At 42.0% G+C, this 26,001-nt stretch overlaps 1 protein-coding gene across 2 annotated transcripts in view; it reads right to left on the reverse strand.

Annotated features, from left to right (window-relative positions):
* ERBB3 (erb-b2 receptor tyrosine kinase 3) overlaps positions 1-26,001 on the reverse strand; it is a 238,435-nt gene that overhangs the window by 103,638 nt on the left and 108,796 nt on the right. For both annotated transcript variants that reach the window (XM_033936217.1, XM_033936216.1), the window contains exon 3: positions 10,416-10,602. In XM_033936217.1, coding sequence (XP_033792108.1) covers positions 10,416-10,602 — 187 coding nt within the window. The remainder of the gene's footprint in view (positions 1-10,415; positions 10,603-26,001) is intronic.

Genomic DNA, 26,001 nt, shown 5'->3' on the forward strand with positions numbered 1-26,001 from the left:
ATAAGCAGTGGATTTTCCCATCTTAATAATGGCTTTTGAACTTTTCCTTTAGAAGCTTGTCCAAACCTTTTTAAACCTTGTTAACTGCTTTTATCAAATTCTCTGCCAATGAATTCTAGCGTTTGATTACACATTGAACACCCCCCCACACTTTTATCAAGCTGCATTAGAGGTTTTTAGCGCAGGTTGGCAAAGTTTTCGGTTCATAGTCAGTGGCGCGCGAGACACCAGCGTGCTGACAATAAAGCGCCGACAATTCAGCGCAAGAAAGAAGTGTGCCACGAGAAAACTTATGTTTAAAGTGCTCTGACGGGGGTGTTTGGGGGGAACCCCCACCCCACTTTACTGCATAGTGTTCACGCTACTGTTGGGGGGGGTTGGAACCCTCCATTATAGAGTCGGAGGTCTGTAGACTACACCCACGTAGATAGAAGTTCCATCTTCTCTTTTCAGAGCGATCCATATCGCTTCTTCCTCTCCCCAGGTCCCTTGCATTTCAGTCGCTTGGATATTGATCTTTACAAAGAGAGCTACTCCTCCACCTTTTTGACCATCTCTGTCCTTCCTAAAAAGATTATATCCCAGTATGTTTGCATCCCATCCATGTGATTCACTGAACCATGTCTCTGTGATAGCGACAATATCTAGATCTGCCTCTAACATCAGGGCTTGCAGATCATAAACTTTGTTGCTTAGACTGCAAGCATTGTGGTCATGGCTTTCCAGCTATTTTTCAGCGATAATCTCCTTTTTCGTATGGATTTTTGTTTCGTTTCACTTTCCGTTGCAATACTAAGAAATGAGTTGCTGATATTGCTTATGTTGCAGCCTTTACTACTATCACATCTTTTCTTTTGCCGGGGGTGGTCTCTATAATTGTCCTTCATACATACACCACCCCCACATTCTAGTTTAAATGCCTAGAAACATATTGTCTAAATTTCTCTGCAAGGTTTCTTTTTCCTGCTGTAGTAATATGTAGCCCATCAGTGCAATATAGCTTCTTGTCCTTCCATGTATTTCCCCATCCTCCTATGTACCCGAAGCCTTCTTGATGACACCAGGCTTTGAGCCATCTATTAAAGTCCTCTGTGTTTTTCACTCTTTGCTCTCCATTTCCATATGCAGGCAGTATTTCAGAAAAAGCTAAAGTCTTTACAAAAGGTTTCACGCCCTCACCAAGCTCCCGAAAAGCTTTCTGTGCTGCAAGTGTGGAGTTGTTGGCCAGGTCATTTGTTCCCAGATGGATAACAACATCAGTGTTAAAATCCTTAGTTTCTTCCTTAATTATAGTCTGTATTTGCCTGTATTTGTCTTGGTAGCTGAGGATCCTGGAAGATATTTCACTATTTTGGTCTCCTCGCCTTGTGTTCCAAGGTTAATACCTCTGATGATGGAATCCCCCAACAGTAATAGTTTTTCTGTTTTTGGCTTTTTTATGAGTATCGCAGTGCACTAGTGGAGCGAAGGAATTCTGTAGAGGTAATATTAGTGAAGGTGGATGTTTCTGTGTTACATGTCGCAGTCTTCCTGAGCCTACTGTGACCCATTTTTTCCTGGGCTGTTTTATTCTTTGAGGTAGAGGTAGTAAGTTGGTATGATTTTGAGAAAGTGATGGAAGCTGCTTTAATTGTATTCAATTCCTGTTTAAGTTTGCAGAGCTCCTCCTTAATACTAGCAAGTTGAAGACAGATGGGGCAAGCCTTAAGCCTCCAAATAGTGTGTCTTGGAATTAAAGCACCACAGTGATTGCATAGAATAAAGGTCATCTTGATTGGTTGTGAAGTGACTTGATTTGAGTAGTCCTGATTATTTGGGTCTCTATATATGAAAAGTGGTCCCTGGGGTTGGTGGGACTATAAGTCTTACCCTTATTCCTATGAAGGGAATGCAGTTAACCTTAGTAGTAAATCAGAGCCCCTCCCTTCTCCACCTAATCAGCACACACAATGGCTATTTTACTTTATGGAGACTACAAACAATTAGACCCTATTTTGAATTTTCAGCCTTTAAATTATTGGTCCACTCATTACTGTTGAATCTCCTTGACTATTGCAATATTGCTTATTTATCAACCTGTTTCACTCCACTCAGGCCCAGATTCTCAAAACTTTAATGCCGTCGCTAAACTGTTTTCTGGCGGTTTAGCCTGTACACAGTTTAGCAGTGGATTAACAAAAGGGATTATCTCAGTCTTTAGCGAGGTTTCTAGCAGTCTTCGACACTGACCTGCAAATGGGCTCATCAACACTGAAATGAGCCCTCCGGTGGATTCTTAAAAAACGCCAAGCCATTTTCAACTACTGTATTTTAAGTTAGGTGTTGTTTATAGAATTTGGACTTTAGCGATTAGCACTTGCTTAGTGTGTGAGCCCTTGCCTACATAATGGGTGGAGGTTGGGGCTCACTTGCTAATGATAAATATTAGCGCATGGCATTCATTCTAAAAAATTATAAAATTCAGTCATTTTACCCCAGCAGTGAAAATAGCCTTTGCGCATGAGAAAGACCCATGGGGCACACTGAAATTGAAAGCGCCAAGGTGCAGAATGTTCTAACTGCTGAAATCTGAGGGGGGAGCTGGAGGTTTTCCGGTGAGTTGCTTCTATAAACTTCGTCTTATCCTCAAAACCGCTGCTATTACAACCCTGATTCACTCTTTAGTCATTTCTCATCTAGACTATTGCAACTCTCTATATAACGGGATCACCCAAAAGGAATCACGTCGTCTGCAGCTTATTCAAAACACGGCAATCAAACTCATATACAAGGCAGGAAAATATGATCATATCACTCCTCTTCTGCGAGAAGCACACTGGCTACCCATCTCACCACATATAAAATCCTACTGCTGGATTTTAAAATCATACTTATGTGCTTACCAGCTTTTCTTGATAAACTTATCATTCATAAGAACATAAGAAGTTGCCTCTGCTGAGGCAGACCAGAGGTCCATCCTGCCCAGCGGTCCGCTAATTGCCTAATTGTCCGCCTAATTGTTGCCTAATTGTCCACCTAATTGCCTGAACAGTGTCCCTGACTAATTTTGTAACTGCCTCTAATCCTCTAATCCTAATCCTTAATACCTACCTCTACTCCTATCTGTACCCCTCAATCCCTTTGTCCTCCAGGTACCTGTTCAGACCCTCTTTGAAGCCCTGTAGCGTGCTCCTGCTTATCACATCATCCGGTAGCGCATTCCATGTATCCACCACCCTCTGAGTGAAAAAGAACTTCCTGGCGTTTGTTCTAAACCTTTCCCTACTCTTCTCCACGGACCCTCAGATCAGCTGACCAGAACTTATTGACTGTCCCCCCAATCAAGGAATTTGATTATATTAGAAACATTAATTTCTCTGTTACAGCTCCAACCCTATGGAATGCCATGCCATCTCAACTCCGCCAAGAAAAACTCACTTGAAAAATTCAAAACTAAACTAAAAACTTTCTTATTCCAAGACGCATACCATAGCATTTAACATTACCCCTTTCTAACAGCACAGCAGTAAACAAAACAAACCGCTTCCAAGAAGCGACCCCCTTTCCTGGTGTTTTTTCCTCCCCTTCTTCCCCTCCTTTATTTTAATTTTTAACGATGTAATTACAAATTTTCCCTCCCCCCTCCCCCCTCTAATTTGCGTAAGTCATCATATTTGTCCATTTAATGTTCAACCTTTTTCTTTTTTCCCCATTCTTAAATTTATTATAATGTTTTTATGGGTGTTTCAAAGAAGACACCCATAGAGGAAAAACACACGAGGGAGAGAAATTGGCCAGTCGATGCCCGGAGGAAGAAAGAGCGGAGCACACCGAGGACACTGACCTGAGACCCAAGCGAACATTGAAGAAGGGAAAGTCAGCGATCCTAGTGGGGGACTCGATCCTGAGGCATGTGGACAGCCACATAGCAGGAGGGAGAGAGGATCGACTGGTGACCTGCCTCCCGGGAGCGAGAACCAAGGACATCGTGGACAAAATTGGAAAGATCCTGGATGGAGCTGAGACGGAAGAGACCACAGTAATGATCCACATAGGGACGAATGATGTCAGCAGGAGGGACTACAGAAGAAGCACGCTGATAGAACAGTTCAAGATCTTGGGAAGGAAGCTGAAGACGAGGACCCAGAAGATAGCGTTCTCAGAGATCCTACCGGTACCGAGGGCAGATGTGAAAAGGCAAGAGGAACTACAATCAATAAATGCGTGGATGAGGAGATGGTGTGAGGAAGAAGGATTCCACTTCGTGAGGAACTGGACAATGTTCTGGGGCAAGAGCAAGCTCTACAGGAGAGACGGATTGCATCTGAGCGTGGCGGGAACTAGACTTCTAGCAAACAACGTCAAAAGAGGAATAGAACAGGCTTTAAACTAAGAAGAAGGGGAAAGCCGACAGGCGACCAAGCGTCGATGATTCGGAAGAAGGTATCCAATGAAGATACTGAGGGGAAAAAAGGCTTGGAAGAAACAAGGGACAATTTACAGGAGTCGACTAACCAAGAAGAGGAAGGTAGAAAGATTGTAGCCAAAAAGAAGACTCTAAAGACCGAAGCACAGGGAAAGGAAATGAAGGCAACAAAATTCCAGGAGCTAAATTGCATATATACTAATGCAAGGAGCCTAAGAAACAAAATGGGGGAATTAGAAGCCATGGCCATTGCAGAAGACATAGACATCATTGGAATCTCTGAAACATGGTGGAATGAGGAAAGCAAATGGGATACAGCACTTCCGGGGTACAAGCTCTATCGCCAGGACAGGTCAGGACAGAAAGGCGGTGGAATAGCACTATACATAAAAGAAAGCATACAATCGACAAGAATGGACATAGCAGAGACGGCCAACAAGCTAGAATCACTATGGGTTAAAATACCGGGAAGGAAAGGGCCTGAAATAAAGATAGGCCTATACTATCGTCCTCCCGGACAAACCGGAGAGATCGATGAAGAAATGGAAGCTGAGATGAAGCGAGAATGCAAAAGCGGTAATACGGTTTTTATGGGAGACTTCAACTACCCTGGGATAGACTGGAGTCTTGGAAGCTCAAGCTGCACTAGGGAGACAGAATTTCTGGAGGCTGTACAAGATTGCTTCTTGGAGCAGCTTGTTAGAGAACCAACGAGAGGAATTGCCACTCTGGACCTAATCCTAAATGGACTGAGGGGACCTGCAAAGGAGGTGGAAGTAGTGGGACCGTTGGGAAACAGCGATCATAATATGGTCAAGTTCAAGGTGGAAATAGGAATACTGAAAGGAAAGAGAACCATAGCGACAACCTTTAACTTCAGGAAAGGAAACTACGAAGCAATGAGGGGAATGGTAAAGAAGAAACTTAGGAACACTTCCAAAAAATGGCAGACGGTGGAACATGCCTGGTCCTTTTTCAAGGACACGGTGAACGAGGCACAAAATCTGTATATCCCCAGATTCAGAAAAGGGTGCAACAAGAGTCGAACAAAAGACCCGGCGTGGATAACTAAAATAGTGAAGGAAGCGATAGGCAATAAGAAAAATTCATTCAGAAAATGGAAAAAGGACAAATCTGAGGGAAACTTGAAAGAGCACAGGAAGTATCAAAAAGAATGTCACCGTGTGGTTCGAAAAGCCAAAAGAGAGTATGAAGAGAGACTAGCCAGGGAAGCACGAAATTTCAAACCATTCTTTAGATATGTTAAAGGCAAACAGCCGGCTAGGGAGGAGGTGGGACCGCTGGACGACGGAGACCGGAAGGGAGCGGTGAAGGAAGAGAAAGAGGTCGCGGAAAGACTTAATATGTTCTTTTCGTCTGTATTTACAAGCGAAGACACAACCAACATACCGGAACCCGAACAAATCTTCAATGGAAATCCAGCACAAAAGTTAACATCCATGGAAGTGAGCCTCGATGATGTGTACAGGCAGATAGAAAAACTAAAAACCGACAAATCCCCAGGTCCGGATGGAATCCATCCAAGGGTTCTGAAGGAACTAAAGGAGGAAATAGCGGAGCTACTACAGCAAATTTGCAACCTATCTCTGAAAACAGGTGTGATCCCGGAGGATTGGAAGATAGCCTACGTTACGCCCATCTTTAAAAAGGGATCAAGAGGTGACCCGGGGAACTATAGACCGGTGAGTCTGACCTCGGTTCCGGGGAAAATGGCGGAAGCACTGGTAAAAGAAAACATCGATGAACATTTTGAAAAAAACGAACTTCTGATATCCAGCCAACATGGTTTCTGCAGGGGAAGATCGTGCCTGACTAACTTATTGCACTTCTTCGAGGGAATAAACAAACAGATGGACAGAGGAGACCCCATAGACATCATATACCTCGATTTCCAGAAAGCCTTTGACAAGGTGCCTCATGAACGTCTACTCCGGAAACTGAAGAACCATGGGGTGGACGGAGACGTGCATAGATGGATCAGAAACTGGTTAGAGGGAAGGAAACAGAGGGTAGGAGTGAAGGGCCATTACTCGGACTGGAGGAAGGTCACGAGTGGTGTTCCGCAGGGCTCGGTGCTCGGGCCGCTGCTTTTTAATATATTCATAAATGATCTAGAAACAGGAACGAAGTGCGAGATAATAAAATTTGCGGATGACACCAAACTATTTAATGCAGCTCGGACGAAGGAGGAATGCGAAGAATCGCAAAGGGACTTGGACAAACTAGGGGATTGGGCTGAGAGATGGCAGATGAAGTTCAATGTTGAGAAGTGCAAAGTATTGCATGTGGGAAACAGAAACCCGAGGCACAATTATACGATGGGAGGGATATTATTGACTGAGAGTACCCAGGAAAGGGACTTGGGGGTAATGGTGGACATGACAATGAAGCCGACGGCACAGTGTGCAGCGGCTGCTAAGAGAGCGAATAGAATGCTAGGTATAATCAAGAAGGGTATTACAACCAGAACGAAAGAAGTTATCCTGCCGCTGTACCGGGCAATGGTGCGTCCGCAACTTGAGTACTGCGTCCAGTATTGGTCGCCGTACCTTAAGAAGGATATGGCGTTACTCGAGAGAGTTCAGAGGAGAGCGACACGACTGATTAAGGGGATGGAAAATCTTTCATACGCTGAGAGATTGGAGAACCTGGGTCTCTTTTCCCTGGAGAAGAGGAGACTTAGAGGGGATATGATAGAGACTTACAAGATTATGAAAGGCATAGAGAGAGTAGAGAGGGACAGATTCTTCAAACTTTCAGAAAATAAAAAAACAAGAGGGCATTCGGAAAAGTTGAAAGGGGACAGATTCAAAACGAATGCTAGGAAGTTCTTCTTTACCCAACGTGTGGTCGACACCTGGAACGCGCTTCCAGAGGACGTTATAGGGCAGGGAACAGTATCGGGGTTTAAGAAAGGATTGGACAATTTCCTGCTGGAAAAGGGGATAGAAGGGTATAGATAGAGGTTTACTACACAGGTCCTGGACCTGTTGGGCCGCCGCGTGAGCGGACTGCTGGGCGCGATGGACCTCAGGTCTGACCCAGCAGAGGCATTGCTTATGTTCTTATGTTTTAGCTTTCTAAACCGGCCAGATACATGATGATGGTCGGTATATTAAAATGTAAATAAACTTGGAAACTTGGTGTGATAGTCAGACCGCTAAATGTATAGCTAACTGGAGAATACGTCAAGAGGCAAAATAAAAAGCCCCAACTTTATCCAGTTAGTCTGAATATCACTATTAGCCAACTAGCACCACTGGTCAGTGCCAATTCTCGGATATTCAGCGCCAGCCGGTACTCTGATTTTGGTGCTGAATATCTGCATTTTTACCAGCAATGGCTGTCGTTTTAGAAACAGTGACTATAGATGTCTCCTGTTGATGCGCTGTCTAAGAGATTCCGTTCTACAGTTCTAAATGATCTAGAAGTGTAATTTATTTATTTAATTTTCTATACTGTTCTCCCAAGGGAGCTCAGAATGGTTTACATGGGGAGAGTGTGGCACAGTGGTTAAAGCTACAGCCTCCGCACCCTGAGGTTGTGGGTTCAAACCCACGCTGCTCCTTCTGACCTTGGGCAAGTCACTTAATCCCCACATTGTCTAAGGTACATTAGATAGATTGTGAGCTCACTGGGACAGACAGGGAAAAATGCTCGAGTACCTCAATAAATTCATGTAAACCATTCTGAACGTCCCCGGGAGACCAGTATAGAAAATTAAATAAATAAATGTATTCAGGTACTCAAGCATTTTTCCCTGTCTGTCCCGGTGGGCTCACAATCTATCTAATGTACCTTGGACAATGTGGGGATTAAGTGACTTGCCCAGGGTCACAAGGATCAGCGTGGGTTTGAACCCACAACCTCGGGGTGCGGAGGCTGTAGCTTTAACCACTGCACCACATTCTCCCCTTTTAAATGCAATTATTTACACCATCTATGCTTTTTGACTTGATAGGAGAAAACTGAGGAGAGAGGGCAGGGGAGGATTTGATTGAGAAGTGAATGATGATTTTTCTGGAAGGGTAGGGGTTCCAAAGAGGAAAAGTTGGTGTTACATTCTTTTTGATGACTATATAATTTATCCTTTATCATTGTATACAGAGGTTAATATGAATAAAGATATCATCATCATAAATAATAAAATGCTAGCCCGCGCATGCGCAGTAGCAAAACGTGTTCCCTGATCTCTTTTCTGTCGGGATGTGGCCGCACGAGTGCGCATGCGCGCGTATTACCTCACAAAGGCGGCAAGCTCTGACACCAACGGCAGCGCCACTGAGATCGGGAAAGCACAGCACAGCCGGTGACTCCCCCCTCCCGCCCTCACTCACTGCCAAAACCACCACCTCCTCCTTCTCGTCGGCTCACCCGCTTTTAAATGCTGTCTTCACCTGGCTTTGCTGTCTTCTGTCCACTGCGGGCCGCCCTCTCTGACTACTTCCTGTTTCCGCTAGGGTTTGCCGCAGTGGATAGAAGACGCCGAAGCCAGCGACTGTAACCGCCGATCTCCGTTCCTCCGTGGGGGGGGGGGTCTGGGAGGAGAGGGATCGCGACCACTCAGCGCCCCCACCAAGGAGCCCAGCAACTTTCCGCTGCCCGGGACCCGACTCATTTGCCGCCCCTCCCCTCTTCCCTTACTGCGGGCCCGACTGGCGATTTAAGCAGCGTGTCAGCAGTCTTCACACGCTGCTTCGGGCCCTTCTACTGCCCTGATTTGCTCCGGACGTGCCAGAGTAAATCAGGGCAGTAGAAGGACCCGAAGCAGCATGTGAAGACTGCTGACACGCTGCTTAAATCGCCATGTGTAGTCGGGCCTGCGGGAAGGGAAAGGGGGTAGAGGAAACGCTAATGCAGGCACAGGAAACTGGTGTGGGGGGAGGGAAATGGAAGGGGGAGGGAATGCTGCTTTGGACAGACAGACAGAGGGAGGAAGGGAGACAGAAAGAAAAGAAGAAAGACGCGGGCAGGTGCACAGGGAACTGGTGTGGGGGGGGGAGCAAAATGGAGGGGGAGGGAATGCTGCTTTGGACAGACAGACAGAGGGAGGAAGGGAGAAAGAAAAGAAGACACAGGGGCAGGTGCACAGGGAACTGGTGTGGGGGAAGGGAAATGGAGGGGGAGGGAATGCTGCTTCGGACAGACAGACAAGGAGGAAGGGAGAAAGAAAAGAAGACAGGGGCAGGTGCACAGGGAACTGGTGTGGAGGGAGGGAAATGGAGGAGGAGGGAATGTGAAGGAAAGAGGTGCTGATGGACAGGGGGGAGGTAAAACAAAGGGAGAAGGCCTGCTGCTGCATAAGGAGAGCAGTGAAGGGGTGGTGGTGGACACAGGGGAGGTAAAAGGAAGGAAGAATGGACAGGGGGAGCAGGCAAGGGGTGGTGATGGACAGCTAAGGAAAAAGAAAGACAGAAAGAAAGAAAGCGGCTAAGGAGAGAGAGAGAAAGAAATAAAGAGAGACACACACACATATATTCTAGAACCCGTTAATGTAACGGGCTATAAGACTAGTTTCAAATAAATTAAAAGCACCGCCTATGACAGGTTTAGTATTAGCTGGTTAGATTATAAGCTCTCTGGGGATAGGAAAATACTTACTATATCTGAATGTAACTTGCCTTGAGCTACTTCTGAATATGGCACAATTCCCTTTGCCGTATTCTCTGTTAAATCAGATGCTATGTTCTTGATATTTTTTAGCACACACATGTAAGGCAATATATTACGTCAATAAGATAAGCTAATTGCTCGTGCAGAAGGGTCTGAGCAATTCATTTCTCCTCTCTCAGCCATTCCTGACAGCTTCCCTCTGCACCGTCACTTTTCCGTCAGTACTCTGGATTTAGAGATGCATTAATAGGACTTATTTTTTTTTTTCCCTGGTAATAACAATGGTGCTGAATACAAAAGAAGCTCCGCCTGAACCTGTCACGGGTGGGTCTTTGCCACTGACTCAGTGTTATGCTCACCTGTCCTTGTGACTCACCTGTCAGGTTGTTGAAGCCTAGCTGGCGCAGGGCCCATGTGCCGTTGGCCTGGTAGTTGAAGACGATGAAAAGAGAGTATTTGATGTCATACAACTGCATCCCACGGATCACCTGTAGGTTCTTTAGGGGCAGGTAGGCAAAGGTGTTCATCGCAATAAGAACATAGCCAGTCACCTCCCGGATAGACTGCAAAGCATGAGAGAGAAAGACAGGGCATCAGCCTCCCAGTCAATCAAATCCTGGTTATTTTGTCAGTTTGAACCTCATGGAAATGTACAACTAAAAACTTATGGTGAACTGGTAGTCCCATCAGGTTTTAAGCTAAATTCATTCAATTTTTAACCAGTATTTTAGTTAAAATAGTAAAAAAATATACATATATTATAAAAGCATACAAAAATATAAAAATGCAAAAAAAGTTAATGTTGGTATCAATAAGGATTTTAAGGACCCTTTTATCAAACCGTGGTAGAGCTTTTTACCGCGGGCAGGTGAGGTAAATTCTCTGACACTCATTCAAATCCTTTGAATGTCAGAACATTTACCTCACTGGCCCACGGTAAAAAGCTATACCATGGTTTGATAAAAGAAGCCCCATATTTTCACCAAGTTTCTAACCGATTAGAATTGTTTAAGTGGAACCCAAATTAATGTTGGACCCTTTCACACTACAGAATCTTTACTGAACACTTTAGTTTCAGATGAAAAAATGTTCTGTAGCACAAGGTGTTGATTTGATATTATTACTGTTAGATCTTACTGCCATTTTTAAAAAAATATAAAACTGTTTATTCAACAGCATAGAAAAAGGATACAGAGCAGGGAAAACCTTTAATGCCATGGTAAATCCAAGTAATATCATCAAGAGAACAGTAGCCAATAAACAATGAAAATATATGAACAGAACCTCGGTCTTGGTTCTTATGACCTGGGTTCAGATATACAAATTAAACCCTTTGAAAGAACCCCTGCTTCCTCCCATCCCGGCGACCTTCAAGGGCCACCTCCAGGTAACAAAAGTAGAGCTGGCTTCTGCAACTTATTCCGAATTTGACTCCAAACGGTGGGTGACAGCATGCCAGATTTTAAGAAAAGATGGGATTGGCATGTGGGATCTCTTCATGGAGGTAGTTAGGGGGTGGGCCATTAGTGTGGGCAGACTAGATGGGCCGTGGCCCTTTTCTGCCGTCATGTTCTATGTTTCTATGACAGAGTATACAAATATGGAGACCAGATCAATATAAATCTTTTGCTTAATTTCCTAGAGTATCCAGAGGATCTAGAATCAGAAAATAATAGTAAATATTGAAGAACTAAGGCCAGTACTGGGCAGACTTGCATGGTCTGTGTCTATATATGGCCGTTTGGTGGAGGATGGGCTGGGGAGGGCTTCAATGGCTGGGAGGGTGTAGATGGACTGGAGTGAGCTTTGACGGAGACTTTAGTATTTGGAAGTGGAACCTAAGAACAGTACCGGGCACAGCTTTGGATTCTTGCCCAAAAATAGCTAAGATGAAGAAGAAAACAAACAATCAAATTTTAGATTGAATCAGGTTGGGCAGACTAGATGGACCTTTCGGGTCTTTATCTGCCATCATCTACTATGTTATGTTATCATGCTGACATGGCTTCCCACCCATTCCCTATCTCCCCCTTCAGTATAATGTGAATGTACCAATGTAATCCGTTCTGGGCTCCTGGGAAGGACGGGCTATAAAATGAAATAAAAGAGCGAACAGAATGCTAGGAATGATTAAAAAGGGGATCACAAACAGATTAGATAAGGTTATCATGCTGCTGTACCGGGCCATGATGCGCCCCCACCTGGAATACTGTGTCCAGCACTGGTCACAGTATATGATGAAGGACATAGTACTACTCGAAAGGGTCCGGGTCCAGAGCAGAGCGACAAAAATGGTTATGGGGCTGGAGGAGTTGCCGTACAGTGAGAGATTTGAGAAACTGGGCCTCTTCTCCCTTGAAAAGAGGAGACTGAGAGGGGGCATAATCGAAACATTCAAGATAATAAAGGGAATAGACTTAGTAGATAAAGACAGGTTGTTCACCCTCTCCAAGGTAGAGAGAACGAGAGGGCACTCTCTAAAGTTAAAAGAGGATAGATTCCGTACAAACGTAAGGAAGTTCTTCTTCACCCAGAGAATGGTAGAAAACTGGAACGCTCTTCCGGAATCTGTTATAGGGGAAAACACCCTCCAGGGATTCAAGACAAAGTTAGACAAGTTCCTGCTAAACTAGAACGTACACAGGTGAGGCTAGACTCAGTTAAGGCACTGGTCTTTGACCTAAGGGCCGCCACGGGAGTGGACTGCTGGGCACGATGGACAATTCTTATGTTTTTAAATGGAGGGTGGAGAGTCTTGCAACCAATGATCAAGGATACTTTTTTTTTTTTTTTTACTGCCACTTTTGACACAGATACTCAAGGAGATAATTAAGCTGGGTTGTCTAGGCATCATGGACTTGTTTTGAATTGGATTAAGGAATTTCTTTGTAATCACCATTGGGGTCCTTTTACTAAGGCGTGTTAACCGATTTAGCGTGTGCTAAAAGCTAACGCACCCATTATATTCTATGGGTGTGTTCGCATTTAGCGGGCGCAAATTTGGTTAGCGTGCCTTAGTAAAAGGACCCTATTATTAGGTAAAAATGATTTTGTTCCTCCAGCTGAAATTCAAATTGTGAGTACTCCAAGGCTTCTCATTTTCTCCCATTACAAAAAAAAATATCTATATGTCTTCATTTGAGGATAATTTTTTAAACACAGATGTTCAATTTTACTCTGACATTTGGCTTCATATTCCAGTGACAGTGAATTTATCTGACACTATTGTCTCAGTTACACGATGGCATCAATAGATCAAAAAGTGGGAGCAAAAATCATGAGTTAAGCCTGAATGCTAGCAAAAGTAAATTATTATGGTTAAGTTTTTCTTATAACTCAAGTTCCAGGTTTAATCCAGTTACCTGATGTTGGACTCTCATTTAACCTGTTGAAAAATCTTCTAAGATGTTGGATTTCCTTTGAACCTCGGGTTCGTTCAATTGTTTAAGATTTTTCTCAAAAGCCAAATATCCTCTAATAACAATAAGCTTCTACTTATTATGACAGGGGTTGCCATACGACAGATTATGAATAATTGGAAAAATTGGAATAGGCTGAATTATATCTTTTGGTGGAACTCTTTGTGTCACATATTCAAAATGGAAAGGATAATTGCCATGCAGCAGAGAAATTTTAGGAAATTTCAGGTTATTTGGGAGCCATTAACAAGATATTGTAAAGATTGAAATTACTGCCTAGAACAAATATTAATTTTTTTCCCTTTTGTTCATACACGTCCAGGTTGGGGTGGGGTGGGGTGTGAATATTTTATGATTTATTTTGCTTATGAATAACTGTTGGGTATAAGGGAGGTGGGATATTTGATGCGAGTTAGAATTGATGATATATTAAGTGATGTTAAAGTATAAAATGATTGTATTTTATGTTATACTTATTGTGAGTTTTAAAAATGAATAAAGATTTATTAAAAAAAAAATAAAAGATTTTTCTCAAATTACACTAACTTCACAACATTCGCTTACAGTTTCTAAATGAACATTTTTGATTATTGGTGCAAACTTTTATGATTTCACACTTTGGCTATTATAATTCTTTATACTCTGGTACATCAGTTAGATTAAGGTCCAGACTCAAAACTCTGCAAAATGTAGCAGTGAAACTGCTCTTTGCAATGAAGAAATATGATAGTGCCTCACCGTCGTTGATCAAACTATATTGACTACCAGTTCAAACCAGAAATCTCTTTAAATTGGGTTGCATTTTTTATTTTTAAAGCATCTAGTCCTGAATATTTGATTGAGTGGGGAGTGTGAGGCATAGTGGTTAAGGTTTTTCCCCCTCTTTGGTGCTTTGCAGTAGTCAGAGCCACAGCCTCGGCACTCTGAGGTTGGGGGTTCAAATCCCATGCTGCTCCTTGTGACCCTGGGCAAGTCACTTAATCCCCCATTGCCCCAGGTACATTAGATAGAGTGTGAGCCCACCAGGACAGACAGGGGAAAATGCTTGAGTACCCGAATGTAAACCACTTAGGGCTCCTTTTACTAAGCTGCGGTAGCATTTTTAGCGCGTGCTGCAGAGTAGCGCGCGCTGCCCCCTGCGCTAAGCAGAAAAACTAACGCCAGCTCAATGGAGGCGTTAGCGTCTAGCGCGCACGGTAAAACCGCTAGCACAGCTTAGTAAAAGGAGCCCTTAGGCTATAAGTGGTACATAAAAATACTAAAAATAAATAAATCGAGCTCATCTATTTTCCAAAAATTGATTAAGATGACTTAGATCTAAGGAAACTTTCTTACTTTATTTTCCTTCAGTCAAACGGATCCTTAAGAACTCTTTGAATTTTCAACCAGTTGAATTATAGAATTCATTACCCTTTGAAGTAAAATATTTAAAACCCGACTCTCTTATTTCATCGTTCTCTCAAGGCTTTTTATTTAATATATTGTAATTCCTAGGATATGCCCTTGCTCTAGAGCAGGCATCTCAAAGTCCCTCCTCGAGGGCCGCAATCCAGTCAGGTTTTCAGGATTTCCCCAATGAATATGCATGAGATCTATTTGTATGCACTGCTTACAACACATATTCATTGGGGAAATCCTGAAAACCGGACTGGATTGCGGCCCTCGAGGAGGGACTTTGAGACCCCCTGCTCTAGAGTCAGATGTGTGATCTACTTTGAACCTCAAGGGATAGTTGGCAGAATACAAGTGCTGTATTACATTAGATTAGAATAAATACTGTGTAATATAAGGACTCAAGTTAGAAAATGTTGAAGATTACGCAACTATATACACTGTATATGGGTAAATTTTGCAAAAGAACAAAATAAACCTATAAAAGATAACTGGAACTGATTGTTGCTGAGACTTTTTTTTTTAAGTGTCCCAGCTACAGTATATGAGGTTTTTACTTCCACTTTTAAATTTAATTAGAATCTGTTTTATTGAACCAATAGCCAAAATACAGTACAAATGCCATCAATATTTTGACAACTATAATAAGTCAAAAATGACAACGACTAGGGAACACTCGATGAAGTTACATGGAAATACTTTTAAAACCAATAGGAGGAAATTTTTTTTTCTCTCAGAGAATAGTTAAGCTCTGGAACGCGTTGCCAGAGGATGTGGTAAGAGTGGATAGCGTAGCTGGTTTTAAGAAAGGTTTGGACAAGTTCCTGGAGGAAAAGTCCATAGTCTGTTATTGAGAAAGACACAGGGGAAGCCACTGCTTGCCCTGTATTGGTAGAATGAAATATTGCTACTCCTTGGGTTTTGGACGGGTACTAGTGACCTGGATTGGCCACCGTGAGAACAGGCTACTGGACTTGATGGACCATTGGTCTGACCCAGTAAGGCTATTCTTATGTTCTTACCTCTTTCCCCACCATATCACTCCCAGCCCATACAACATCATTGACAACACCACTCCAAAACTGAGCAAGTAATCCCACCACATGGCTTTGTTTCTTATAACCACGTGGGATTCTAATTAATTTTAATTTTAAATACTTTATTATTTGTAAAGATTTTTTTGTATGGAACTCTCTCCAGTACAAACTATAAAAGCAAACAAATGCCAGTAACAACTCAATCAGGCCATACAAAAAGACTGGCAAAAGTTTGATGATTGTCTGAGGAGAACAATCCAAGGTAAGATCACTGTAAAATAAAGTAAGATACTGTATAATATACATAAAAAATAAGTTTGAGAGAATTCAGTAATGGGAGCCTATCTGCATGAAACCAAAAGCTCCACCGACGGTATCTCAAATTAAGTGCCTTTGAATAAACACTATCCCCCTCCTTTACAAAGCGCCGGCCAGGGCAGTAACAGTGCGGACGCTCATAGGAATTCTATGAGCGTTGGAGCTGTTACCATGGCAGCCAGATGTAAAAATGCTAGTACGGCTTTGTAAAGGAGGGGTATATGAGTCCGCTGCCATACATCATATTTTCTCTCTTCAATATTTTTGTATATAAGAGGTCTGACAATTAATTCAGGAACTCATCCTAGAAAAAGTGCTAAATACCTCATTCCTGAATGTCACTATGGTCACCTTCAAAGTACTCTCCTTGGGAAGCTATGCACTGATACCTGCGCCTAGTCCACCCTTTAAAGCAATTTTGGAACTCTTTTTCTGGACTGGCCATCAGAGCTGTCTTCGTATTACCCTTGATGTTCTGAATGTCATCAAAATGTCTTCCTCTCATTATTTCCTTTATCTTCAGGTAAAGAAAAAGTCATTGGGGGCCAGATCAGGTGAGTAGGGAGGGTGTTCCAATATAGTTATTTGTTTACAGGCTAAAAACTCCCTCGCCGGGTGAACTGGTGCCTTGTCATGATGCAAGAGCCATGAGGGACTGTTTTTGCACATACCTTTCTCATGTCAAGATTTTCAGTTAAGATTTTCCTGTTTCTCTATCAATGTTTAATTGGTCAGCCGACAATTCTGATACACAATTCGACAAATTTTTGCAATGTTTTCATCAGTTCTGCTCGTTACTGACTCGTTCGGGCACTTGTTTTTTCCTTTAATGCTGTTTGTTGCAAAACCTTATCTACCACGGACCCCTGAGGAAGGTTTGTTGTCCAAAACACGGACCGTGTCGGGTCCCTCGGTTGGTAATAAGGTTGTATATACCATTAGAGTTTGAAATAAACAGTGCCTGCATCTTGTACATAGTCTGCAGTTGTTTTTTGGTTTTTGCTTTTCGCTTGGTTTTGCTGTAGTTCCTGTTGGATTTTTTTCTCTTGTTTGTGCTCTCTTCATCAGTGACACTTTCTCTCCCCTCAGAAAAAAAACTTTTAATCCATTTGTACATTGCCGTTTTCTTCTTGGCATTATCTCCATATATTTGGACCCAAATATCCCTGATTTCTCTTCCACTCTTGCCATGTTTAAAAAGAAATGCAATGTTTGTTGCTCTAATTCAAGCTCCGGCATTCTCACAATGGCACACAAAAACATGCAACAATAATGAACGCCATTCAGCAAGACACCGCCATACGTCGACATGAACACAGCTGTGAGACACTGATATACCAAGGTTATGAAACCTTTCCGTGCTGCTAATGTAAGCGCACAGTGGCAAGTTCTTGAACTTACTTGTCAGACCTTGTATATGTTATTCAATATAACTTATGTGATTTTTTTTTTTTAAATAAATCTGTAATACTAATCCAAGTGCTTGTATATAGTGTCAAAGGATTGGCTCACTCATTCATCACTCTCAAAACAGTCCAAAACACGGCCCACAATGTGATTGAATTGTAAATGCAAATCAAAATACACAACTTTTTCTAGCTCGGCATGATGGCATCTACTGAGCCCAGATTGATAAGTACAGACATATGAATTAAATTTTTTTCATACATACTGTTTGGTCTGAGTGCATCTTATTACATTTGGTCAATTGACTAGTGGAAATCATACCATTTAAGTAGGAGATAAACATAGAAACATGATGGCAAATAAAGGCCAAATGGCCCATCTAGTCTGCCCAACCATAGTAACCATTATCGCTTTCTCTGAGAGATCCCACGTGCCTATCCCAGGCACTTTTGAATTCAGACACAGTCTCTGTCTCCACCACCTCTTCTGGGAGACTGCTCCATGCATCTACCACCCTTTCTGTAAAACAGTATTCCCTCAGATTACTCCAGAGCCTATCACCTTTTATCTTCATCCTATGCCCTCTCAATGCAGAGTTTCATTTCAAATGAAAGAGACTTGACTCTTTACATTATGTAGGTATTTATTAAACGTCTCTATCATATCTCCCCTCTCTCACCTTTCCTCCAAAGTATACAGATTTCATAAATTCACCACCCTTTCCATGAAAATATATTTTCTAAGGTGACTTTGGAGTTTATTTTCTGAGGTGATTTCGGATCTTTAAGTCTGTCCCCATATGCCTTATGATGTAGACCACATACCATTTTAGTAGTCTTCCTCTGGACCGACTCCATCCTTTTTATATCTTTTTGACGGTGTGGCCTCCAGAATTGAACACAATATTCTAAACGAGATCTCACCAAAGTCTTATATAGGGGCATCAATACCTCCTTTTTCCTACTGGCCATACCACTCCCTATGCACCCTACCATCCTTCTAGCTTTCGTATCACTTTTTCAACCTGTTTGGCCATCTTAAAATCATCACTTATAATCACACCCAAGTCCCGCTCTTCTGTCATGCACATAAGTTCTTCACCCCCCTAAACTGTACCGTTCCCTTGGATTTTTGCAGCCCAAATGCATGACCTTTTCATTTCTTAGCATTAAATTTTAGCTGCCAAATTTCAGACCATTCTTCAAGCTTCACCAGGTCTTTCTTCATGTTATTCACACCATCTGGCATGTCTACTCTATTGCAGATTTTGGTATCATCCGTAAAGGGGCAAATCTTACTCGACAACCCCTCAGCAATATAGTTTATACAAATGTTAAAAAGAACAGGTCCAAGAACAGAACCTTGAGGCACATCACTGGTAACATCCCTTTCCTCAGAGCGATCTCTACCCTCTGTCGCCTTCCAAGTTCAAGTTCAAGTTCAAGTTCAATTTTATTTGATGTATCGCCTATAACAATTTCTAAGCGATGTACAGTAAAATATCATAAATGATAACAAATAGTGTTAAAAACAAAACTTCTTAACAAATTTTTGAAAGGCAAAAATTTATAACATACAATGTTAGAACTTTAAGGAGTTACATCACAAACTTGATACATTAGGGAAAAAAGGGAAAAAGTTACAATATTCTCAGTCTAAGATGGAAAAAACATTAAAGTTACACACATAAGGAAGGGGCAAAAATAGAATTAAGAGATTAAAAGATGAGCTTGAAAAACAAGAAATATATAAACCGAGTATAAAATTAAATAGTAAAAGCATCTTTAAATAAAAAAGTTTTCAAAGATTTTTTAAAAGAATTGAGGTCTTTATCTTTTCTTATGTAGAAGGGCAGGGAATTCCAAGTGTGAGGTCCTAAAACAGAGAACATTTCGTTTCTTCTTGTGCCTACTGTTTTTAAAGAAGGGACCGATAATAGATCTTGAGAAATAGATCGAAGGGAACGAGAAGCATGGTAAGGAATAATCATTTTGGAAATAAATTGTGGTTCCTTAGATGCCATAGTTTTAAAGATTAGTAGTGCTATTTTAAAAGTGATTCGATGGTTAATGGGTAACCAATGGGATTTTATCAGTAAAGGGGTTACATGGTCGTATTTTTTTGCTTTATGGATTAGTTTTATTGCGGTGTTTTGGATAATTTGGAGCCTCTTTTTATCCTTTTGTGGTATATTGAAGAGTAGAGAGTTGCAATAGTCTAGTTTTGATATTATCATAGAATGGATAAGTATATTAATAGATTTGGGTTCTAAAAAAGAGGAAATAGAGCGTATAAGTCGGAGTTTATAGAAACAAGATTTGACAATTTGATTAATGTGGTTATGGAAGTTTAAGTCAGAGTCAATAGTTACACCCAAAAATTTTAATGATGTTACTGATGCAAGTGGAGAATTATCAAGTAAAAATGAGGATATTGGAACGATGTCTTTTCTCCAGGTAAAAATCATTGATTGTGTTTTCTGTATGTTCAGAGAAAGCTTATTGGAGCTAAGCCAGATTTTGATTTTTTCTAGTTTAGTGTTTATTTCAGTAAATTCATCGTCCTTTTCTGGGTCAAATGGGTGAAGGAGTTGGATATCATCTGCATATGAGAATGGAGTGAAACCTAAAGATTGGCAGATGGTGAGTAATGGGGAGAGAAAGATATTAAATAGGAGAGGTGATAGAATAGAACCTTGGGGTATTCCAAAAGATGTAGTATAAGGAGCAGAGTGAACGTTGTTAGTGACAACAGTAGATGAGCGATCAGAGAGAAAAGATTTAAACCAGTTTAAGATTTGTCCACTAATACCAAAGGATTCCAGACGGAAAAGTAACAGAGTGTTATCTATAGTGTCAAAGGCTGCAGAAAGATCCAAGGAGAATAAGGCAACCGATTTATGGTGATCAAGAAAATAATGAATATTATTGATAAGACCTAGCATTGAGTATTCAGTGTTATGGTGTTTCCTGAAACCGGTTTGGTTGGGATGTAAAGCATTGGAAGTTTCAATAAAATCTGATAGTTGTTCAAAGACCAATTTTTCAGTCACTTTTGCTAAGAACGGTAAGTTGGAAATTGGTCGATAATTAGCTACATCACTTCGATTGGCATTTCTTGACCCAGCCTGTCACTTTTGGACCCATCCCAAGGGCACTCAGTTTATTTATTAGATGTCTGTGTGGAACACTGTCAAAGGCTTTGCTAAAATCTAAATACACCACATCTAGCGCACATCCCTATCCCAAATGAGAACTATGGGATAGGGACTTGTATACTTGTATATAACCATATTCAAAGCAGTTTACATACAGGTACTTCAAGCATTTTCCCTATCTTGATGGGTTCACAATCTATCTAATGCACCTGGGGCGGTGGAAAATTAAGTGATTTGCCCAGGGTCACAATGAGTAGCATGATGTTTGAACCCACAACCTCAGGGTGCTGAGGCTGTAACTAAAGAAGGAGTTAGATGATAAGAGACAAAGCATGAAAAGTGGCTCCCTAGGAGAGCCAGATAGGATATTTTTTTTCTTGGTGGTAGGGGGGAGGGGAGGAGGAGAAGGAAGAATTCAGTTTCTGAGTTTAATTACTATGTCTCCAACTCTCCATAGCTCTGAATGGTTCAGGTGACACTGTCACGCAAGAGAGAGAACTGCAGAAGTTGCAGACTCCTGGAAACCTCCCTGGGAAAGTTTGGAGTTATCTGGTGACTTTGAGAAGAGGAAGTTTCCGACCTGGTATTCTCTGTGCTGTTCTGTGCCATAGCCTCACTCCCTCATTCCAGCACTTGCTAGGGATGACTGGAACAGGGAATCAGTTGATGGAGAAGTGTTGTCACACAAAGAACAGAGCACAATCCAAGCCAGTTGAGATAAGCAAGGCCAAAGGAATGAGTCACCAGCAAAGAGGCGAGGACTGAGCTCTTGTACAATGTAGCAGCATCAAGTTCCACAGCAGGTTTAGCAGGCTTTGGTTATCCATAGTCTAGCCCCAAGAATACTTCCCAAAATCTATTAAACAGCTGTCAGCTCAGGCTGGCACCAGTTTACAGAGATAGGCTCGAGTCCTTAAACCATGTGTCTTGTGTGCATCTGAAAAGTAACTCCTCCTTCGCAGGAGACACAAGACACCACCACCGACACCTTACATACACCACCTATGCACAAAGGGGGCGAGTCTAGAAATGAGCACCTCTGTTTAGGCACTCCAATGCCGTACAGTGAGAGCCTTATCTGTAATGACACATTGGCACTCAGAATCCATTGTAGAATACCCTATAAATCACCACCTTAAATAAACTTTTTTCATTAGACCTCAGCGGTGTAACTGTGTGTATAGCAAACTCCACATACAGGTTGACAAAACCAACTTTCTTCATTGGTCCAATATTGCTTAAAGTGTTAGTACTTTTAAAGTTTTATAATTTATTTTATTTGATTTTAAATGGTTAAATAGATACTCATCTTATAAACACGGCTAGGGGTACATATTCCTTTATATAGGACTATGTTTCGCCATAGGCTGCTTCAAGGAAATCCCCCTCTAAATTGCCGGTTCCACATCCCTCGTAGAACTTAACGATACGGGGGATGTGGAACCGGCGTGGCGAAACATAGTCCTATGTAAAGGAATATGTACCCCTAGCCGTGTTTATAAGATGAGTATCTATTTAACCAGTTAAAATAAAATAAATTATAAAAAACTTTAAAAGCACTAGCACTTTAAGCAATATTGGACCAATGAAGAAGTTGGTGTTGTCAACCTGTGTGTGGAGTTTGCTATACACACAGTTACACCGCTGAGGTCTAATGAAAAAAGTTTATTTAAGATGGTTATTTATAGAGTCTTGTAACAGAGATATACCTTAAATCTAAAGAAACTGGAGCGTTGAAGCCTTTTGGAATCTATTGTAGAATACCAGCATAATCTGATATCAGGGCATCTTACATTAATATGCTCACAGCTACACCAGTCATAGGTCTGGCATAACTGCAGCTAACTACATGTGGTAAGGACACACATAAGAGTATGTTACAGCCCCGCCCATGGGTACATGCCCTGCATTCACATGCTACATGGCTCAGTATCTGAAGAGAAAAACGTCCAAAAAATGACATAAAGTAACATTCGGATGTTTTGTTTGCTAAAACGTCCAAATTGCCATTTTCGAAAGACATTTTTTAGATGGTTTTCTATGCCATTTGTCTGCAGTGCATCTAAATCTCAAGGGGACGTGATGAGGAAAAAGAACAAGGAACTGGCGTAGCGTTGAAAGAAGCGATCAGAGACAAGAAGATGTATTTTAAAGTATGGAAAAGGTCAAAAACAGACAAAAAAATGGAAAAAGCACAAGCAACATCAACGCAGGTGCTATAAGGTGGTAAGAGAGGCCAAAAGGGACTAAGAGGAAAAAATTGCCAAGGAGGCGAAAAACTTCAAGCCGTTCTTTCGATACATTAAGGGGAAATGACCCGCGAAGGAAGCGGTGGGGCCACTGGATGACCAAGGAATAAAGGGAGTGCTAAAAGAGAACAAAGCCATTGCCGACAAACTGAACACGTTTTTTGCGTCTGTATTTACAGAAGAGGATATACGCAACATAGTGGAAGCTGACATGCTATACCTAGGAAATGAAGATGTAGAGGCGCTGATAAAGGACCGCATCGTTGATCACCTTGACAGACACAATCTGATGAGGACCAGCCAGCACGGCTTCAGCAAAGGAAGATCTTGCTTGACAAACTTGCTGCACTTTTTCAAGGGAGTTAACAAGCAGATAGACAAAGGTGACCCAGTTGTATATCTGGATTTTTAGAAGGCATTTGACAAGGTCTCGCATGAACGACTATGAAAAATTGCGAGCCATAGGATTGAGGGTAAAATACTCACGTGGATCAAAAACTGAGAAGGAATAGAGAAGGAATAAGAAGAGAAAGAGTTAATTTTAATAAAAATGATTTGGAAAAAAAAAAAACCAAAACTGGTTGGTTGATAGAAAACAGAGAATTGGGGGTAAATGAACAATACTCGGACTGGAAAAGCGTCACCAGTGGAGTACTGCAGGGTTTGGTGCTTGGGCCTGGGCTCTTCAACTTATTTATAAATGACCTGGAAATTGGAACGACGAGTGAAGTGATTAAATTTGCAAACGATACGAAGTTATTCAGAGTAGTGAAGACGCAGGAGGATTGCGAAGACCTGCAACAGGACATAAACACACTCGAGAAATGTGCCGCAACATGGCAAGTGAAGTTTAACATGTAAGGTGATGCATGTCGGTAACAAAAATCTTGTACACGAATACAGGATGTCTGGTGCAGTACTCGGAGACACCCCTCAGAAAAGAGACTTGGGAGTACTGATTGACAAGTCGATGAAGCCGTCTGCACATTGTGCAGCGGCAGCAAAAAGGGCGAACAGAATGCTTGGAATGATTAAGAAGGGGATCACGAACAGATTGGAGAAGGTTATCATGCCGCTGAACCGGGCCATGGTGCAACCCCACCTGGAATACTGCGTCCAGCACTGATCGCCGTACTTGAAGAAGGACACAGTACTACTCGAAAGGGTCCAGAGAAGAATGACTAAAATGGTTATGGGGCTGGAGGAGTTGTTGTACAGTGAGAGATAAGAGAAACTGGACCTCTTCTCCCTTGAGAAGACTGAGAGGGGACATGATTGAAACATTCAAGATAATGGAGGGAATAGACTTAGTAAATAAAGACAGGTTGTTCACCCTCTCCAAGGTAGGGAGAATGAGAGGGCACTCTCTAAAGTTAAAAGGGGATAGATTCCGTACAAACATAAGGAAGTTCTTTTTCACCCAGAGAGTGGTGGAAAACTGGAACGCTCTTCCGGAGGCTGTCATAGGGGAAAACACCCTCCGGGGATTCAATACAAAGTTAGACAAGTTCCTGCTAGACCAGAACATACGCAGGTAAGGCTAGACTTAGTTAGGGCTCAGGTCCTTGACCTAGGGGCCGCCTCAGGAGCGAACTGCTGGGCACGATGGACCACTGGTCTGACCCAGCAGCGACAATTCATATGTTCTTATGACTTATGATCTGGGCCTTTTTCTGCAGTAATGGAACATTGCAGAAAATGTTTCGGGTGAAAAACATGGACATTTGAGGCTAGACTATAAGGATGGTCGCGCCCCCACAATGTAAAGTTGTAGGGGTTATGTGAGGCGCCCTTACAAACGCCAGGTCCCGAGTTCAATACCCTCACAGAAGATTCACCAGGAAGTAGAATCACTCACAAAGACCACTAACAGTGTTTGCATAAAGAATAGATATATTGTGCAGAGAAAGCAAGATTCATAAAAGTTCCAATTAAGCATTACAATTAATGAGAGATATAAGTTTTACAATTACAGAGAATGCTTCTGTGATTTTCTCAATGAGAGAGAATAGGTGCTGTGAGGACAGAGAGGTAGAGAGAAAGGGGGTGGGTGATGTTCCAAGCTTTATTCCAGAGATAGATAGCGAGAGATAGAGAGAGAGAGCTAGATAGAGAGATAGAACGAGGTATGTTGCAGAGAGGAGGCTTTTATAGCTTGGAATCTTATTCTGAATTTAGAAACTATTGTACTTCCCAGTATCTTTCTGTTTATAATTTGTAAACTGTTTGAAACAATGGTTAGTTTAATTGATAAGGAAGATGTGATACTTGCAGGCATGGTATATGGGATTAGTTTCTGGCTTCTTTGTCCCATTCAAGTAGCCTATCTTCTTGATAAACAATCCAGTCTGGCTGGATGCTTAGTTATGTGAATTCTGTGCAGGAGCCTTTAGGGTCTATCTGCATCAACATCCCAGAGTCAGATTGATATAATTTCCCATAGGCCTTTGCTGACATTGGTTAGGGCAACCAAAAATGCTGATTGCTAGCAATAGCTATGCTGACATAGACCTGTTTCATTAATGAATAAGTACTAAAAAAGTGACTAAACTGACCAGATGACCACTGGAGGCATAAAGGCATGGCTGCCCTTTACTCCCCCAGTGGATGAAACAGTACATAACAGTCTGTATGACAGCTTCAGATGTAATGGCCAATCCTATTGGAATAGCAAGCAGGTCTCTGAAGTAGCCTAGTGGTCTGAGTAATGGACTGCAGAAAAGGGGACCCAGGCCTATATCCCACTCTAACTAGTATACTTGTGGTGGAAAATGTGTGCCCTCCAAAACCCAATGAAAACCTACTGTGCTGACATATAGATGATACCTGCAGGCATAAGAGCTATTGTTTTGGTATACAGCTGGGTACAGTAGGTTTTGGGTGAGTTTTGGAAGGCTCACTATACAATGTAAGGGGGCAATGGTGAGATGTGTACCTGGGACCTTTTATGTGATGTTCACTGCAGTGCCCCCAGTGGCATAGT

The sequence above is a fragment of the Geotrypetes seraphini genome, chromosome 3 (assembly GCF_902459505.1).
Source record: "Geotrypetes seraphini chromosome 3, aGeoSer1.1, whole genome shotgun sequence".
In the NCBI taxonomy this organism is placed as follows: domain Eukaryota; kingdom Metazoa; phylum Chordata; class Amphibia; order Gymnophiona; family Dermophiidae; genus Geotrypetes; species Geotrypetes seraphini.